At 41.8% G+C, this 20,613-nt stretch overlaps 1 protein-coding gene across 1 annotated transcript in view; it reads right to left on the bottom strand.

Moving 5' to 3' along the window:
* Positions 1-20,613, bottom strand: part of ELAPOR1 (endosome-lysosome associated apoptosis and autophagy regulator 1) — a 266,746-nt gene that overhangs the window by 130,229 nt on the left and 115,904 nt on the right. The window contains exons 4-10 of the mRNA XM_073666607.1: positions 19,507-19,654; positions 19,242-19,322; positions 16,704-16,809; positions 16,464-16,613; positions 14,876-14,964; positions 14,603-14,780; positions 9,232-9,360 (exon numbers count right to left, since the gene is read on the bottom strand). Of these exons, the coding sequence (XP_073522708.1) occupies positions 9,232-9,360; positions 14,603-14,780; positions 14,876-14,964; positions 16,464-16,613; positions 16,704-16,809; positions 19,242-19,322; positions 19,507-19,654 (881 nt within the window). The remainder of the gene's footprint in view (positions 1-9,231; positions 9,361-14,602; positions 14,781-14,875; positions 14,965-16,463; positions 16,614-16,703; positions 16,810-19,241; positions 19,323-19,506; positions 19,655-20,613) is intronic.

Below are 20,613 nucleotides of genomic sequence, written 5' to 3'. Positions count from 1 at the left end.
GCCGAGACAGCCAAAGGGCTGAAAACAGTGGACCACAGGCTGCACCATACCCTGACCCGCCACCCGCATCCCAATGTCACCATTGTCCACATCCTCAGGATGTAGACAGCAGTAAATTCATTGGTGGAGGACAGAGCCACCAGCTCCTTCTTCCATCAAACAGGGTTATTACATTGTGTCTGCCTTAAGGAGAGTCAGAGTCCCGGAGACAGGGGGAAAGGGAGTGAGGAGAGTATGTATTTTTTTCATGGGTATGGGATGTTTGAATGTTTACAGGAGGCTATGTAAGGGCTCATACTACATATAGGCTCTATGTGGGGGGCTCATATTGTATATAGACAGGCTATGTAGGGGGCTGTGTATGGCCTCACACGTTATATAGGGGGTATGTCAGCATACTTCATTCTGCTCAATTATTATGCAACAATTTTATATTAATATTGTTTGTAATTATGTTAATATTAATATTGAGTAAAATTAATTGAATTGAAAAAGAATTGGAACGGCGCTCAACAATAGTTGCAGTCTCTCTCATGTGGCCCCTCAGGAAAATGAATTGCCCATCCCTGCTCTACACCAATACTGTGTTGCAGTTGTTTTTGACATGTTTAGCATTTCTCGTTCATTCCTTTTTTTGGAAAAGGGGGAACAATCATGTTAAAAAATGCAGAGAATTAAAATCCAGACATCTGCCTGTGTGTATCTCAAAGTCTGTATTAAAATGACTTTTTGCAGACCTGTTATACTAGTCTAATTTGACATTTGTACCAGCCACAAAAATACTGTGGTCTGTTTCTGCTGACCACAAATAGATCAAGCATTTCTTCTCATGAAGGGGGAAATTATGGTTGAAAACTGTGACAAAAGTTAATCAGTGTAAAAAGAAAAAAAAAAAAAAAAAAAGGTAGTAATGAAAAAAAATTGGTAATTGGTGGACTAACCCCTTCACCCCCGGGCCATTTTCCATTTTTGTGCTTTAGTTTTTTGCTCCCCTTCTTCCCAGAGCCACAACTTTTATTTTTACTTAAAGTAAAAATAAGCCGTGTGAGGGCTTATTTTTTTGCGGGAAAAGTTGTACTTTTGAACAACACCATTATTTTTCCATATCGTGTACTGGAAAATAGGAAAAAAAACCAAGTGCAGTGAAATTGCAAAAAAAAGTGGAATTTCACATTTTTTTTTTTTTTTTACCATGTTCACTAAATGCTAAAAACTGACCTGCCATTGTGATTCTCCAGGTCATTAAGAGTTCGCAGATACCAAACAGGTAGATACCAAATAGGTTCTTTTTTATTTAGGGGGTGAAAATAAATCCAAAGTTTGTTAAAAAGAAAAAAAAAGTCACCATTTTCCAAGACCCGTAGTGTTTCCATTTTTCTGGATCTGAGGCTGGTTGAGTGATTATTTTTTGCTCGCTGGGCTGACGTTTTTATTGATACCATTTTGGGGTAGATCCGATGTTTTGATTGCCGGTTATTGCAATGTTGAGGCGACCTAAAAAATTAAATTCTGCCATTTTGATTTTTTTCTTGTTACGCCGTTTACCGATCGGATTAATTATTTTTTTGTATTGATAGATCGGGCGATTCTGAACTCGGCAATAACAAATATGTGTATATTTGTTTTTTTTATTATTGTTTTATTTTGAATGGGGTAAAAATGGGGGCGATTTGAACTTAGATTTTTTAATTTTTTTTTTAAATATTTTTAAAATGTTTTTTTTTTTTTTTTACATGCTTCAATAGTCTCCATGGGAGACTAGAAGCTGCAATGTTCTCATAGCCTGCGTAACACACAGGCGATCATCAGATCTCCAGTGTGTAGCAGAATTGCTCACTTGCTATGTGTGCAGACTGCTGGGCTGCACTCATCGCATCCTGGCAATGACAACAGAAGGAGTCATGCCAACCCATCAGCTACTCGCGATCATTTGTCATGGGTGCCAATGGGCGGGACTTATGACGTCCTTCCGCCATGGTTATGTTAAATGCCGCTGTCAGAGATTGACATTGAAATGTAGAAGAAAAAAACAATCATGGCATATGGCAAAAAAAAATAAAATGTGGGCGATACAAGCAACACCACCACCAACAATAACCCTACTGGCACCAGTGGTCCAGGCAGTAGTTCTACTACATCAGCCACTGCAGGATGAGGTTATCTGACTGTCACCATCAGTTTGAGTAATTGTCCTTCACATGCCTCCTTCTCCATCGTAATAGGTAACTTTTACAATGCAGACATCAGTCGAGGATACCCATCTTTTCTGCCCCTTCATCCACTGTGGCTACACTATATTTTGGCAAAGTAAGTCATGGTCCCTATAAATTTTCTTAAGAAATATATCTGCTTGTGAATGCTGGCAGCCTTGGCCAGGAGTGTGTTTGGGAATTTTACCAGTTCTTATAAAATTAAAACATGCCTTTCAGGTTTTGGAAATACAGAATGGTCTTCCTAAGCACTGCCTGATTTACAGTGTTACGATGTGATGGTATGCAGCACTGCATATGTTGGAGCATCTGTATGAGCAGTGTAAAGCGGTGACTTTTTATATCATGCAGCAGGCAAGCTGGGTTACATTTGCAATCTGCCATTGGCAGCTGATGAAGGATGTGTGTTGCCGACTGAGGCCCTTTGAAGAGTCTACAAAATGTGGCAGTAGATATAACTGACATCAACGATGATAAAGTCATTCCCCTCATATTTATATTGGAAAAAAACAATTTACAAGGATGCAACAAGGAATGGAGGAATAACATCCACTTCCAGGGCAGTGATGAACATGTTGAACTGTTGGGGACAATGTCACTTGTAGCAGGAAGAGGAGGTGTAGCAATAGGTGGCTGGGTTGTCAACCATCCAGAAATTCATGGACAGTCCTTAAAAATAGGGCACTTAAAAAAATTGGAGGTGTGATTTTTTTTTTTAGACTAAAGAAACATACACATTATTTTGACTGCAATTATCATTTTACAGTGAACAGAGCTGATGATTTTATATCAGAATTATGGGCTGAGTTATTCATCTCTTATAATCATAATGATTAATTAAGGTTTCCAATGTGTCTGTAAAGAATATTGTGTCTCCATGATTTTTTGATAAGCTGTCCAGAAAAAATAAAGAGTCAAGTTGGCAACCCTAGTAGGTGGATGTGGACGAGACTGAGTTATCCCAGGCATAGGCAGGAAAAGAGACTTAAGTGTGAAATTGATGAAAACGAGAACAACCAAACATTGCAGCAGGGTGCAGAAAGCGAACCAGCAGAATGATCGATTACTCGTGGGAAGACGGTTGTATCGTTAGTATCAAACAAAGGCATGACTATTGGATGGCCATGCTTTTAGACCCCCATTATAAAAAGCAAAAATGAGGGATTTTATTTCCAGTTTCTGAAATCAAGGTGGAAATTTGGGCATTACCAGGATACGCTGTACTCTCTGCTTGGCATAGCTTTCATTGAGTCATATTCTATTTCAAGATTTTTCCATGGTATTTAATCCCTCCATATGTTTTTTTTTTCCTGTTTCTATGTTAGTGTTCAAAGCTTTCTATTTCACTGTTTTATGGCCTCTTTGTTTAACATTGGGTGTTTACCCTGCATAGCATTGCCTGCTCTGGCCTTGTGCTAATTGACCAATTACTCAGTATGACCAACTGGTGCTGGATTCTAGTAGACATTTCATTTCATATATATTCAGCTCTGGCTCGGGATAGCTCGAGTGCAGGGTCAAGCTTGCAATAGTTAAAAGTGCAGTTATACAATGGCAGTTGGGCAGGAGACAGGTAAGGTGCATAAGATATTCATACAAACATGCTTCTTGGTCAGTCATACTGCATTAGTCTTATCAATCTGCTTTTTATTTGTTTTCACTTCTGCTTTCTCACAACTCGCCCGCCCTTTAACACATTCTGTGCACTCTCTCTATATCAACCCCTCCCTTCTCCCCTCTCCCATGTATAACTCTGAGACTCTACTGACATTCATCACCCACTGCAAACCATCCTCTACCTCCATACAGCACTCAAAACGTTCATACAAATCATTGCACCACCTGCTCTTTCTCTTCTTTCTCCTTTTACTAGTCGCAGGCGACATCTCCCCCAACCCTGGGCCCCCCTCCACTAGCATACATTACTCTCCTCCAGCTACATATAGAAACCCTGCTAATCTTATTAACGTTCAGTGCATGCCCTCTCCTATCGATTTCCATTGTGCTCTCTAGAACGCACGGTCTGTGTGTAACAAACTAACTTACATCCACGATTTTTTCCTCTCTAATTCCCTTAACCTTCTGGCTATCACAGAAACCTGGATTCAGCAGCCAGACACCACCGCTGCTGCTGCTCTCTCGTTTGGTGGGCTGAAATTTTCACATACCACCAGACCTGGCAACAGACAGGGTCGAGGTGTTGGTGTGCTCCTTTCCTCACAATGTGCTTTCCAGGTCATCCCCCCGGTTCCCTCACTTATGTTTCCTTCCTTTGAAGTCCACACCATCAGACTCTTTAAACCCTTCTCCCTACGAATGCCGGTTGTGTATCGCCCTCCAGGCTCCTCCCACCAGTTCTTGGATCACTTTGCCACCTGGCTTCCTCATTTTCTATCCTGTGACATCCCCGCTTTCATCATGGGCGACTTTAACATCCCCATCGATGATCCCCTCTCCCAATCTGCCTCTCATCTACTTTCTCTAACCTCTTCATTCCGTCTCTCACAGTTTACTATTACTAATTCTCCTACCCATGAAGACGGGAATACTCTGGACCTGTTTTTTTCCAGTCTCTACTCACTGGATGACTTTACCAACTCCCCTCTCCCGCTCTCGGACCACAACCTTCTTTCCTTCTCTATCAAGAATTGTCTCCTAACCCGGGACACCCCCACTTACCACACTTATAGGAATACACGTACCATTAATACCCAGCAGCTTATGGACAATCTCCACACATCATTAGACCCCATCTCCTCCTTCTCCTGTCCAGACTTAGCATTGTCACACTACAATAATACACTGAAGAGTGCCTTAGATGAAGCAGCTCCTTCTACACGCAGAAAGAGCCGACACAGACAACGGCAGCCCTGGCACACGATGCAAACACGTTTTCTTCAACATTGCTCAAGGTATGCTGAGCGTCAGTGGAGAAAATCTTTTAGCAGAGGATTTCATCCACTATAAATTCATGCTCAAAACCTAGAACTCTGCCCTTTATCTGGCCAAACAATCCTACTTCGCCACCCTCGTCACTTCAATGTCCAACAATCCAAAACGACTTTTCGAAACCTTAAACTCCCTCCTGAAACCTAAAGCACAGGCCCCCACCACCAACCTCAGCGGGGATGATCTGGCTACTTATTCCTTTGAAAAAAATCAACCACATCCATCAGGACATCTCAGCCAAATCTCCTCAGAGCCTGGATCCCCTTCCCTGCCGCACTTCAAGCTCACTTGCCATCTTTGAGCCTGTTACAGAAGAAGTTACCCAGCTCCTCGCTTCTTCTCGGCCTACAACCTGCAACAGTGACCCCATTCCTTCACATCTCCTGCAGTCCCTCTCACCGGTGGTCACAACTCACCTGACTAAAATATTTAACCGCTCTCTTTCTTCAGGTATCTTTTCCTCCTCATTTAAAACATGCCATCATAACCCCTTTACTTAAAAAGCCATCCCTGAACCAGAACTGCACTGCTAACTACAGACCTGTCTCTAACCTTTCTTTCATCTCTAAACTCCTGGAACGCCTGGTCCACTCCCATCTAATCCGCTATCTCTCAGATAACTCTCTCCTCGACCCTCTACAATCTGGTTTCTGCTCCTTACACTCCACTGAAACTGCCCTCACTAAAGTCTCTAATGATCTACTAACAGCTAAATCCAAAGGTCATTACTCCCTGCTGGATCTCTCTGCCGCATTTGACACTGTGGATCACCAGCTCCTCCTCACTATGCTTCACTCTATAGGCCTAAAGGAAACAGTTCTCTCCTGGTTCTCCTCCTACCTCTCTGACCGCTCCTTCACTGTATCTTTTGTCGGCTCCTCTTCCCATCCTCATCCCCTTACTATTGGGGTTCCGCAGGGCTCAGTCCTAGGCCCCCTCCTCTTCTCTCTATACACTGCCCCTATTGGACAAACAATCAGCAGATTTGGGTTCCAGTATCATCTCTATGCTGATGACACCCAATTATACACTTCTTCCCCTGACATCACCCCTACCCTAATACAAAATACCAAGGATTGTTTGTCTGCTGTGTCTAACATCATGTCCTCCCTCTATCTTAAACTGAATCTCTCCAAAACTGAACTTCTTGTGTTTCCCCACTCTACTAACCTAACTCTACCTAACATCGAAATTACCTTGGAGGGTTCAACCATAACTCCCAAGCAGCACGCCCGCTGCCTTGGGGTCATATTCAACACTAACCTTTCCTTTACTCCCTATATCCGATCACTCACTCGCTCTTGTCATCTGCATCTTAAAGACATCTCCAGAATCCGATTTTTTCTCACTTTTGAAACTGCTAAAACTCTTACTGTCGCTCTTATTCACTCTCGTCTGGACTACTGCAACTCTCTTCTGATCGGTCTCCCTCTTACCAAAATTTCCCCTCTCCAATCCGTTCTGAATGTGGCAGCCAGGGTCGTATTTCTGTCCAGCCTCCACCTTATGCCAGTCATTACACTGGTTACCCATTCGATACAGGGTCCAATATAAACTCATCGCTCTCACCCACAAAGCTCTCCACAGTTCTGTACCACCTTATATCTCCTCTCTCATCTCAGTCTATTGTCCTACACGTGCCCTCCGTTCCACAAATGACCTAAGACTAACATCCCCCATAATCCGAACCTCGCACCTCCGTCTCCAAGACTTCTCTCGTGCTGCACCAGTTCTCTGGAATGCTCTACCCCAGACGATCCGATTGATGCCTAGCCCCGATGTCTTCAAGCGCGCTTTAAAAACCCATCTCTTTAAACAAGCCTACCACCTCAAATACCCAGTAAACTAACTTTCCCCTGTTCCCTCCTAAATACTATTCAGAATCTGCTCCCTACTGTTCATCTGTCTCTACACCCTCCATGCACACGATAACTGCACTCGGTAATTGAGTATTGCACTTGAACATACTGGCTGATGTCCGGATCATACAGCTTTATATGATAATCCCGACTTATTATAATTGCCAGACCTGAAATAACAAGCACTTTTCACCTATTGTGTCCCCCCATTTCCTTGTAGATTGTAAGCTTGTGAGCAGGGACCTCACTCCTGATGTAACTGTTTAAACTGTCTCACCTTGTACTGAATTTATTGTCTGTATATGTCCCCGCTTAATTGTAAAGTGCTGCGGAATATGTTGGCGCTATATAAATAAAAATCATTATTATTATTGAGTAGAGACTCCTCTCTGCTCCTCTCAGAGCCAATGCTCCCCCACCTGTGCCAGCACTATGGCTACCACAAGTAGCTGAGGCAGCAGCGATTACAATATATGTGAAATAATAGAATAAATGCTCTATCTGCCACTGTGCCAGCATGACACACACAAGTAAACCGTTGCATCACAGCCAGGTCTAGTCATACCTGAACTCCAGAAGATATTCATGGCACCAAACACATGGACTTCTATCTCAGCAGATTGTTCTGCTTGGACATGACAAAGTTCTTGCCACTGGTCTTGATTGTTGAAAACCTTACATTTATCAAAATGATTCAGGTATTAGTGCAGATTTTCACTTAACTATGGCTGATGCCAATGATTAAATTGGCCATAGCATCTGTTCGTCTGTCCATTGTGTTTCATGCAGTTCAGCTGCCTCCACAGAGCCAGGCATATCCTGCCTGTTCCTCATAACATATATATACTGTGCTGCCAGTACTGACACTACACAGCCAGACATCTCCTTACCTGTAATATTAAATTCTATACTTTGTGGTTACTGCCATTACCACTGTTAGACAGTCACACATCCCCTACCTGTCCATTTTTTCTATAGCTATACTGTAATGCTGCTGGAAACCCTATACTGCACAGAGTAAATAAACTTGGAACTTCTCCCATGTAGGAGATAATCTGAAAAGGACTTTTTAAGAAGTTTTTGCTTCTTCACTTTATAAACAACAAACCTTTGGTTCCCAAATAGCTTTTGAACAACTGGTATAAAAACACTGGCACGGCAGCTATCTTCTTTCTAAGGGGAATACGTTTTGGACTATTTTCTACATTGTAACTCCTTCTATTGATCTTCTACTACATCATATTGGGTCCCCATCTTTGATGCCAGCTCAGAAACTGAGCTTTTATCTTTCACCATCAGATACAGTAAATGGTTATCATCACTCGACCATCATCTGCCTCCAACAGCAGAGCATGGAACTGAGCTCCGCCAGCTGCTGCCAGTGGTATTTAAAGCACACAGTCATGGGGAATTGGGACATCATTCCAAGGCCTCCGGGGTTGCGATTTGCTATTTTTAAATATAAAAAAAAAATTAATCATTCCCCCCTTCCCTTTTTCTCCATTAAAAATAAATATAAAAAAAGCAAAAAAACAACAAACATACTTGACATCACCACATCTGCAAAAGTCCTGTTTATCAAAATATAAAATTAATCTCATCGGTAAACAGCGTAATGAGAGAAAAAGTTGAGTTGGCACAACCGCAGTTTTCAGTCTCCACAACTCAGCAAAACTCACAGTTTCCGTGTATGCAACAGATGGCATTCGGTAATTCCCTGGAAAAATTTCTCACTCGGGATAGTTCTCAGCAGGATCAATTCAACTTCTACTTGTTGCTACCACCAAGGCAAAACTCCACAATTCTGAGCACATTTTCAGAAAAATCAGTTTGGTTAGGACTTGTGATGAGGGAGCATGCTGGATACTTGTTTTTCGAATATCTTCGGCGTGCTCGGGTGTTATATTTGAGTCACGCCGTGAGCATGATTTGTGACTATTTGACAACTTTAATACATGTGAGGAATGCCTGTTTCTTAGACATTCCTCACATGTATTAAAGCTGTCAAACAGTCGCAAATCATGCACACAGAGTGACTCAAACATAACACCGGAGCACGCTGAAGATACTAGGCGAACACCTGAGAATGCTAGCGGAAAGGGTTAGGACTCCTAACCATCCCATGCTCAGAATATATTACAGAATATATACATATTGCTATGTAGAAAAAAGGAGCAAACATATTGCAAAGTGTATTTCCTGTCTTAACTTACCAGCCTCTCGCTGATATTCAAAGTTTAGCCCGCTCATTACTATGCTGTGCATGTTTGAAGGAAGGGTATTCCACCATTTGTACTCCAAACCAAGAGCAGATTCTGTACCAACGGGGCACTCATTGCAGACTACAAGGAAAGAACAAAAAAAAAAGAAACAGAAAATTGCATTGCAAAGAAAGATAGTTTTTTTTTTTTAGATATTTAGTTATGCCTAATTGATACCAAACGTAAGCAATTTTAAAGAGGTTAAAACTAATTACTACTATAGTTTAAACCATATAGTGTAATGTAAACATAAAAAGCATTTTGTTTTAATATTAAAGGTGTTGTCTGTTTTTGTTGTTAAACTACAAGTCTGCAGCGACCCTATGTGACAGCAGACTTGTTAATCATCACATTGTGCGCACTGCGAGTGGTGAGGATTCTCTGGTGCTAGCATCCGAAGCTGGCAGCCATGTGACCGTAAGTAAGCGATTTGCCTACTTCGAGCAACATTCTGACTAGACTTTATCCATCCTCGCTCTATGAGAGCCTCGTTCTGCCTCTAAGACTTGAGTAGTGACTTTCGGATTGCTCCAGCAAACACTGGAGCGATCTGGCAGGTCACAAACTTCTGGAGACCAACAGGAGCAGCGCTGATTAAAAGACGAAGATGGCAACTGGTTGTCACGGGTGTGTCAGAGGAGACAGTCGCCCTGCAGTTGGTTGCAGGAGAGCTCTACATTTGGCATTACAGACATCTTCTTAGACGAGAGGCTGTCTCTAGGACCTAGCGGCTACCTCTCTGGTAATTAGCTCCCAGGTCTGGGTGTATATATATACCTGGTGTGTCTGAGAGGGAGGTGTCGGCTATATTCCGTTCTACTTGTGAAGGCTTAGCAAGAGAAGTACTTTGTCCTCTCTGGAGCTTGAGGCAGAGTTTGCATTTGTCTGGAGTCATCTAAAGTGAAACATTCTCCCAGTGTTTGTCTACCCTTGTTGTCTATAGAGTTTAGTGGAGATTGCCTAGTTCTCATCTCCTCCTATCCCTAGCCTTAGCCACATACCAGGGAAAGACAGGGCGAGGCACACGTGCGGCGATTGCTGAAGAGGCAATATAGGGACGATAATTGAGACAAGGTGACCAGACTAGAAGGTCGCCACTTCCCCCTTTCCCGTGTGAAAAATCAGACCCCTAGACATCACTAAGAAGGGGTCTGATTTTTACAAATGGTCGGATGCTTCTCTCTAGGCTTTTTCTTCCTTAAAGAATCATTTTGCCACTGCACCTATACTCAGTCAATCCGATGTTTCTCAACCCTTTATTGTGGAGATTTATGCGTCGGATGTTGGGTTTGGGGCTGTGTTGTCTCAGGGTTCGTCCCCTGGTAAATGGCATCCATGCGCCTTCTTTTCTAAAAAATGGTCTTCGGCTGAGAGAAATTATGACGTGGGTAACTTTTGGCAATCAAATTGGCGTTTGAAGAATGGCGACATTGGTTGGAGGGGGCTTTCCATCCTATTACTGTTATTACTGACCATAAGAACCTGGTGGTGGTGACCATGAGGAACCTGCCCCATCATTACAGAAAAGGATAGTCATTTCGGCACTTTATCCTGAACTGGTGGGTGAGGTGTTGGAGGCACAGGGGGACGACTCTGCCTCCTGCCCTTCAGGAAAGCTATTTGTACCATTTGATCTGCGCTGCAAAGTAAAGAACATCATAACTCTGTGCTTGCTGGGCATCCAGGTGGTAAAGCAACCGCAGCCCTCCTCTCTCGTTGTTTTTGATGGCCGAGATTGCATTGGGATGTGATTGAACACGTAGCTGCTTGTAGTATTTGGGCGCGTTCTATGGTTTTGCATACCCATCCGTCTGGTACTCTTCTTAAGCTACCTATCCCTAGTAGGCCATGGACACACTTGTCCATGGATTTTATTACTGGCCTACCAGTTTCTGCAGGCAAAACGGTGGTTTTGGTGGTAGTAAATAGATTCAGTAAAATGTTTAACTTTGTCGCATTGCCTGCACTTCCGAATGCCAAGACACTTGCTCAGGTGTTCATAAATGAGATTGTGAAGCTTATCGGGGTTCCTTCCAATGTGGTGTCAGATCGGGGGACCCAGTTTATTTCCAAGTTCTGGAAGGCATTCTTTTCTCGACTGGGGGCGCAGCTGTCCTTTTCCTCTGCCTTCCACCCTCAGTCAAATGGTCAGACCGAGCGTGTCAATCAGAACTTGGAGACCTACTTCAGGTGTTTCATCTCTGAAAATCAGGAGGATTGGGCATCCTACTTACCGCTGGCAGAATTTGCCATTAATAATCATCAGCATGAATCCACTGTCAGGTCACCATTCTTTGGTGCATTGGTGCATACGATTATCACCCATAGTTTGGTACCTTTAGTGGGGGAGGAGCTTCAGAAGTTCTTGAGGAGGAACGGTTTGCTTCGTCACTCTTCTCGGTATGGCAGGGTGTTCTGAGTAATTTAAAGATCATGGGAAACAGATATAAACGTACGGTTGACAGAAAACGCTTGCCAGGTCCAGACCTGAATGTGAATGACTGTGTGGTTGTCTACCAGGTATATAAGATTGAAAGTTTCGTCTTGGAAGCTGAGACCTAGGTTTATTGGTACCTATAAAGTAACCACGGTCATTAACCCAGCAGCGTTTCGTCTTGAACTTTTTCAGGCTCTTAAGGTTCACAATGTGTTCCACAGGTCCTTACTCAAATAGTATTTGGAACCTCTTCAGCCCTCACCTCTACCACCGCCCCAGTAATGGTTGATGGTAATCTGGAGTTCCAGATTTCAAGGATTGTAGATTCTGGTCTCTAACATCGTTCTCTACAATACTTGGTGCACTGGAAAGGCTATGATCCAGAGGAGAGGATGTGGGGTTCAGCGTCAGAGGTGAACGCTCCCAGGTTGGTTCGCTCATTCCACACCTCTTTTACTGAGAAACCCGGTCCTGAGTGTCCGGAGGCCACTCTTAGAGGGGGGGGTACTGTCACAGGTGTATCAGAGGTGACAATCGCCCTGCAGTTGGTTGCAGGAGATCTCTACGTTTGTCATTACAGACATCTTAGATGAGAGACTGTCTCTAGGACCTAGCAGCTACCTCCCTTTGGTAATTAACTCCCTGGCCTGGGTGTATATATATACCTGGTGTGTCTGAGAGTGAGGTGCTGGCTATATTTCAGTTCTACTTGTGAACGCTTAGCAAGAGCAGTACTTTGTCCTCTCTGGAACTTGAGGCAGAGTTCGCATTTGTCTGGAGTCGTCTAAAGCTATGCATTCTCCCTCTGTTTGTCTACCCTTGTTGTCTATAGAGTTTAGTGGAGATTGACTAGTGCTCATCTCCTTCTATCCCTAGACTTGGCCATACGCCAGGGAAAGACTGGGCGAGGCATGCATGCGGCGATTGCTGAAGAAGCAATACAGGGACGGTAGTTGAGACAGGATGACACTAGACCAGACGAGGAGGTCTCCACTTCCCCCTTTCCCTAATGTCTTGGCTCCCTTTCCCTCTTCCCTCTCTGTTGCACCAAGTCTTTCCCACACCTGGTGTGACACTGCTAAGTATAAGACCAGGAAGAATAGGGACAGGGAACTTAAGACTAGTAGCGCCACTCCAGCGCTGCAATAAAATTAAAAACGCGGGAGTAGTGCTTTCAATTGAAACTGCTGCCATTTGTTTTGTATGCCATTATCATATTAAGAACAATAGGTGCCAGACAGCCAGGCTCAGGAACAGAGCCTGCTATATATGTGACAGTTTCAGCTGAGATAACCTAAGGGACGACTCCTTATATGCTTCCATCAACAGCAACCACATCTAACAGTTTAGACAAAGCGATAAGTGTACCTTTGTCACCCCATCAGCCCTGCCATCATTTATTTAATACCTTTATAAAAACTGTAGCTTTAGGGACCACTTCACTTCTACAGTGGTGGCCAAAAGTATTGGCACCCCTGCAATTCTGTCAGATAATACTCAGTTTCTTCCTGAAAATGATTACAATCACAAATTCTTTGGTATTACTCTCTTCATTTAATTTGTCTTCAATGAAAAAACACAAAAAGAATTGTCCTAAAGCCAAATTGGATATAATTCCACAAGTATTGGCACGGTTTGAAAAATCATGTGATGCTTCTCTAATTCGTGTAATTAACAGCACCTGTAACTTACCTGTGGCACCTAACAGGTGTTGGCAATAACTAAATCACACTTGCAGCCAGTTAACATGGATTAAAGTTGACTCAACCTCTGTCCTGTGTCCTTGTGTGTACCACATTGAGCATGGAGAAAAGAAAGAAGACCAAAGAACTGTCTGAGGACTTGAGAAACCAAATTGTGAGGAAGCATGAGCAATCTCAAGGCTACAAGTCCATCTCCAAAGACCTGAATGTTCCTGTGTCTTCCGTGCGCAGTGTCATCAAGAAGTTTAAAGCCCATGGCACTGTGGCTAACCTCCCTAGATGTGGACGGAAAAGAAAAATTGACGAGAGATTTCAACGCAAAATTGTGCGGATGGTGGATAAAGAACCTCGACTAACAGATTCCCTTTAAGATCTCACCCATTTGAGCCAAGGGGCATCCAGTTCTGTAAGACTCCAGGGTCTAATGTTCCCCTTTTGTCTGCACTGTCGTGCCCTATGTGTTGGTTCCCACACTAACAAGGCCAGTGGCCAAGTTGGCTGTAATAGTAACCCTAGAAAAAGAAAAATCCCTCCCACCGCAATTCTTTCTCAATAGTGAGATGTCATCAGGGGAGTGTTACTTGTTACTTCCCTTTAACATTTTATATGCACTGGCAGTTTTTCATTTAGTACGTCTATACCATATGTAGTTTAAAAGGCATAAGGGGTTTTGGTCATTATGTAGGTAACATGGGTGAACCTACCTTTGTTGGTTTTCAATTGTCCTATAACAGGGTTCCCCAACTCCAGTCCTCAAGGCCCACCAACAGGTCATGTTTTCAGGATTTCCTTAGTATTGCACAGGCAATAATTCCATCACCTGCACAGGCAATAATTCCATCACCTGCACAGGCAATAATTCCATCACCTGTGCAATACTAAGGAAATCCTGAAAACATGACCTGTTGGTGGGCCTTGAGGACTGGAGTTGGGGAACCCTGTCCTATAAGACTTTATGATAGAACATATAACTTTAAACAATTGTAAGAGAGTGTTTTTCTATGCTATCTGTAGACTTACCAAGTGGTCAAATCTGAAAATGCTCATGTCATCTTTTATGTAACATGTGTTAGATGTGTGTTGGCAGCATATCCTCTCTTGTAAAAAGGGTGTGTGCCACAGACAATAATGTAACATGTATAAACAAGCGGTCTTACTTAAATTACTTTTTAAATATACTTACTGGTACCATCTGAAAATGTGCCAGGAGGGCATGGCTCACAGATCGTACTGTTGGATTGATGGAAGCCAGGGTTACAAGGTGGGCATTCTATTTTGGTACCTGACGTTGGCAATACTTTAGCACTTTCGATCGTGTCGTTGCATATTTTAGGTTCAATCCATTTGTAAATCAGTTGTGTCTAAATGTGAAAATAAAAAGGGGTTCTACGTTAGATTTTTCTTTTTATTAAAGATGAAAAAAAATCTATATATAGCCAGCTAATGGCCATATTACCTCTCCATTGGCATCACATGGCATGTGAGTGTAGAAATAGTCTTTATCAGTGCAAGGGGGGCGAAGTGTACATACTCCAGAACCAGCAGCTAAAAACAGGAAAAGAAAAATACATCAAAATACACACTTTGCGCTCAATAGCATTTACGTAATTCAGAGAAGCTACATTTAATTTTTTTGAACATGTACTACCACAAAAAGGGTTAAAAGGAAAAAGTGTTAATCTATAAAATCATGTCAATATATGGACCAATTATATTTAGCACTTAAAGTCAGCCCTAACTACATGCAACCCATTTTTGATGCTAACTATACCGCTATAATACGGACATATCTGCACTTTTCATTTGCTTTCAGGAATGGTTTCAAGAAACAAATAGTAATTAATCAGTATTTTTAATGCGTTTTTTTATCGAACGGCTAATACCATAAATATTAGCACTGACATTTACGCAGTATGGAATTGGAGCAAGTAAGCAGACTGTAGATAGGGCTCCCACATTCCTCTTTTTCAATGGGGTGCGTGCATACTAATAACCTGACCTGGTCCAATCAATGCATCAGATTGTACTGAGATTTTTTTTTGCATTTTCAGTAGAAAATGAAGAAATAACTGCTGTAAGGCATCATTCGTTCTACTCCAGGGAGAAGAAATTGGTTTGGCAAAACTCAAACTGCCTGATCCTTTTCTCTCCGATCATTCTAAGAAGAATCATGAGGTTCCCATAATCATTAGATGGTCTGCCAGTCCCATAAGGGTGCTTTTTAAAGGGAAGCTGTCACCAGATTTTTACCAACTCATCTGAAACCAGTTTAATGTAAAGAAATCTGAAACTAGTTTAAGGTAGAGAAGAGATCCTGATTCCAGCGATGTATCACTTACTAGTCTGTTTGCTGTAGTTTTTATAAAATCACTATTTTACCAGCAGGAGATTATCACTAGAAGATTAGTAAAGTTGCTACCATTTAGTCCTCCTCCTATTTATGAGCGCCGTATAATCCTACCTCCACCACAGTTTTCTGCCTATGCACAGTGTATATAGAAATCTGTAAAATTAGTGGTGTGATCAGAGGTTATACAGAGCTCATCATTCACAGTGCTGGTAGATTAGAAAATAAAACCAAAATTATAAAAAAAACTACAGAAAGCAGCCCAGTAAGTGACACATCGCTGGAATCAAGGACTCTGTACTAACATCACGCTGCTCTCAGATAAGGTAGTAAAGACAGATTCCCTTTCATCTAAAGTGTAATGATATTCAGCTGTATTAGGCTGTGCTTTCAGCAAATGCTTGTCTACCACCTGCCCCCTGTGAGGACTCTAACCCTGGCACGTCAGGCATGTAGGGGAGAAAACAAAAACAGACTTGTGTGACTGCTGAACTGTCTCCTCCATGCATTTCTAACAATGCAACAAGTGCTGCGGAATATGTTGGCGCTATAAAAATAACAATTATTATTATTATAATGCTCAACTATGTTCATGAATTATTTTTATGGACACATTTTTTTTTTTGTTTCTAGTAGGTGTCAAGGAGCAACAGACAAGGTGACAGCGTTGTAATCTGTAATTCAATAAATAGGTTACCTGAATACTTATCAGATTCACATGGTATACAAGAGACGGCCCCACGGTTCGAAAAAGTGTTTGCGGGGCATAGCTCACAGGATGAGGTGCCACTACTGGGGGCAAATGTACCAGGCTTGCATGGAAAGCATTCTGAAGTATAGGCAACACCTGTGAAAGGAAAAACAATTAATTTTATATTATATATCAGCTTTTGCCATATAAAGAAAAACTATGTGATAGACCAGACATTAAGCATACCAGTAATAAGAATATTCCTCAACAACACAGCTTTTAGTCCTTTAGTTGCCATGTTAAAAGCCATTGTTCTCCAATACAGAATGTTAGTTCCTTGTGTGAGTTGTACCTGTTGAAAATATTGAAAAAAAAAAGTTATTAACTTATCTATTTTTCGGAATGTCAGAATTGTATTTTTGTACATTTTACAGTTGTTTGGTTCTTATTCGCATATAAATTTAGATTTTTCATTTAGTTGCATGATAATTCTGCACACCATAGATTCCCAATAATTATGCTCAAATAGATATTCTCCTAAGAAAGACAAAACCTCAGTTTTACTTTCTTAAGTATTCAGGTTTATTAACCTTTTGGATGTGAGTGATATGCTGCGTGCCAACGATGCGGATTTAATGCGTTTCCGCGGTGCCATTTCCGCTACGAAAACGCATTAAAAAAGCTTGTTAAGTTGCCTGCCATGTTCCCCAATGATAATCCGCATGTGCTGTGCACATCCTGCAGAAAGTTCCGCTGCGGATTATCATTGCGGAAAAAAACGCAGCACTACCATTAATTTTGCAAAATCGCAGCGAAGTCGCCGCCATTTACTTGCATTGGACCGCATAACATCCGCATGACTACATGTGCACATGCGGATATTACGCAATTCAATGCGCTGATGGTACCCGGGTCTGGAGAAGAGGAGACTCTCATCCAGACCCGGGTACCATAGTACCTGTAAAAAAAAAGAATTTAATAAAAAAAAAAAAAAAAACAAACAACATATATACTTGCCTTCTGATGGCCCCCTGTCTGCTCCTGGCGCTGCTGGCTCTTCAGCTGCTCGTGGTGGTGTAAAAGGACCTTCCATTACGTCATTTAGTCATGTGACAGGTCACACGACCGCCGACATCAGCGGTTGCGTGACCTGTCACATGACTAAATGAAGTCATGGAAGGTCCTTTTTAGAGCACCGCATGCACCGGAGAAGGAGACCCAGGGCCATCGGAAGGTGAGTATAATGTTTTTTTTTGTTTGTTTGTTTTACTATTGATGCTACATTTGCAGCATCGTAACTTGGTCACACTATATAAATCCATGCCGGTTGCATGGATTTATATAGTGTGACCAAGTTGTCAAGCTGCTAAAATCGCTTGGAAAAGCGCTTAATAACCCGCATGCGAAATCGCTTCACAAACGCTTCTACCTGGCGGAAAGAATCCACATGCGTTTTTCCTGCCAGGGAGATGCAGAAAAAATCCGGAGCATTTCTGCATCGTCGGCACTTAGCCATAGTCTCAGTTTGTGAATAAAAATACAAAAGATTCAAGGGATATAGGGAAGTTCTGTATCTGCATAGTCACTAGGTAGGACTAGGAATTGATTGATCTGTGATATACTGCAGCAACAGCAATTTAGTACATTTATTTAGTTATTTTTTCTACACACACTACAAACAAGGATGGCAGTTCAATACCACTCTGTCATAATTTTTCTACTAAATCAAAATCCTGAAGCGAAGGCTTCTTCACACTGAAAACATCTAGCCTTTACCTGCTCCCTAAAAATAGGATATTACATGACTTGATAGAAAGCCTTTATAAATTGAATAATCATTAAGAACAGTAAACCTTTTGCCGATCTTAAAAAAAGGGATATTTTTTTCACTCTTCGTTGAGATGTCATTGCTACTTTAAAGTTAAAAGCAACAGACCATTTTTTTTGCTCCTGTAATAAAGGGATAATTTTTGGATAGCTTGTGAAAAAGCCATTGCTTCTTCATTTAGCAAAGAACAAAGCTCCTGATAATTCTTGCACCCGAATGTGAAAAAGCTACGTCTCTATCTATTTGCAGCACCTGTGTGTAAAAACCGGCGAAGAAGGTATCTTGGCGGTAATGTTTGGACCACTTTGACAATTTAAGTAGCCTAAAAAGTGTGATTCTTCAGTGCGTTAAATGGACTGCTGGTTACCAACGATTATCATCGGTTTACTCCGATCCAGATGGTCTGAGGTCACTTGGAGAGTAATAATGAGAAGCTCAAAACAGGTTCAGTAGTCTCCTCAGAGTCCTCAAGGTGTAAAAACATGCATTTTTCATGCAAATAGAGACTTAGCAATACTGCGATTTGCAGCAATTTTTTTTGCAACATTCGGCAAAGCTGCTAAATTTGAAATTCAAACGAGTCACAACTCTAGAAATAATTATCTATGTATATAATTTGGCAGAGTAAAAGCAAAAACAGGTACTATAGCACAGGCACAAAATGATCCTTACGAGTCATATGTTTCTACATTATGGGAATTAATAGCAGAGAACCTGATGCCCATGCAAATAAGTAGAATTCTTGCAGGATATTTAGTTTTGGTGCATGTGGATTTGTGGAGATATGAAGCTTTTTACATTTTTTTTGGGGGGGTGGTTCTCCCATTTTAAATTGCTTATAACTGTGTTTTTGCTTTTTGCAATTTGGCACAGGTTAGTAGGAAATATATTCTTCAGTCACTGAGAAACAAATATGGGTGCATGCAAAAAGACAACAGACAAGAACAATAAATTACTTGGTGATAACGCCAACCCTTTTCAGTGGTTTTCATCCATCTTGTATTCTCATCCCTTGGCTGGCACTGATTATTTTGAACCTGCAATAATATTCAATGAAAAATTACTTTTTCATTAAAAAAGTATAACATTTTTCAGACAAACTATACAGAAGAGTGACAGTTCTCTGCATTAAAAAGCCACAAGTTATGAATTCCTGGGCATACGTCTTCAAATGCAATAGTGTGTCCAGCATTTCTTAAGATAAGATGGGTTGATACTTACAAAGAATTCAAAGACAATGTTGCGATCAGGATATAAATATTCAAAGCTTATAGTTCCCTCTTGTTTTAAAGTCACAGAATACATCAAAGTTGCTGTACATTCATCAGTATTTGAGGCTACATATTCACCACGGGCCTCCCACTGTGACCTAGAAGAAGCATGTATTATACAGTATTTGTGAAGTTGTTCATTAAAACAGTATCTAAATTTTTTATTAATGGATTAAATCAGCAATTGCGAAGTTATGTATCTTTGTAACGTAATCTATAACCTTATCTTGCTTCCCTTTCTCTGAAATGCCATGATGAGAAAGGGCTGTTTCAACTGCCTTGTAAAATGCACTTAAAGTAGCTGCTTTAAACCCCAGGCCCATCCCTAATCTGGTGTGAACTTATCTGCACCCCTATGGGTTCAAAGAGGGAGAATGTATGTCTATAGTGTGATCATGAGGAAGGAGAGCACAAAATCTCATTCAGGAGTACAAATACTTGATAGATCTGCAGTTCAAAACTGCTATTTTAAGTGCATGAACAAAGCATTTGAAACAGCCCTTTCAGCATGGAGCTTGAGAGAAAAGTATATTTACAAAATAAGGTGAACCCCAGAAAAAAACCCTCTCTAACAAGGCATAAACCTGAGCTTTTATTTATTACTAGATGGAGGCCCGATGCCATCACATCGGGAGGGCAGGCTTTGCAGTGTTGAGAATCTCTCCCCCCCCCCCCCCCCCCATGTGCTCACCCATCTATCCACTCTCTTTCCCCCATTTGCTGACTTCTCCCGTCTGTGCGTATTTGACCTGTCTACCCCATGTGCTATCTATCCCCCTTGTCTACTGTCTCTCTCCTTCCTGTGCTGTGTTCTCCCCTCATGTGCTGTCCCGTATGAGCTGTCTCCCCCCTGTACTCTGTCTCTCTCCCCCGTGTGCTTTCTTTCCCCCCATCTGCTGTCTTCTCCTCTCATGTGATCTCTTTCATGTGACTGAAAGAAAGAAAAGAAGCTGCTGCAGAACCCCAGGAAAGAAAAGGCTTCTACATAGGGGAGTGCAATGTGCTGTGTGTGTCTTCTCTATAATCTTTCTATTATCTACATATCTATCATCTGTCC

The sequence above is a fragment of the Phyllobates terribilis genome, unplaced genomic scaffold (genome assembly GCF_046119375.1).
Source record: "Phyllobates terribilis strain yellow unplaced genomic scaffold, ASM4611937v1 Scaffold_2__4_contigs__length_985480577, whole genome shotgun sequence".
Lineage (NCBI taxonomy): Eukaryota > Metazoa > Chordata > Amphibia > Anura > Dendrobatidae > Phyllobates > Phyllobates terribilis.
The sequence above is the reverse complement of the archived record's forward strand: the minus strand, read 5'-3'. Positions and strand labels throughout refer to the sequence as shown.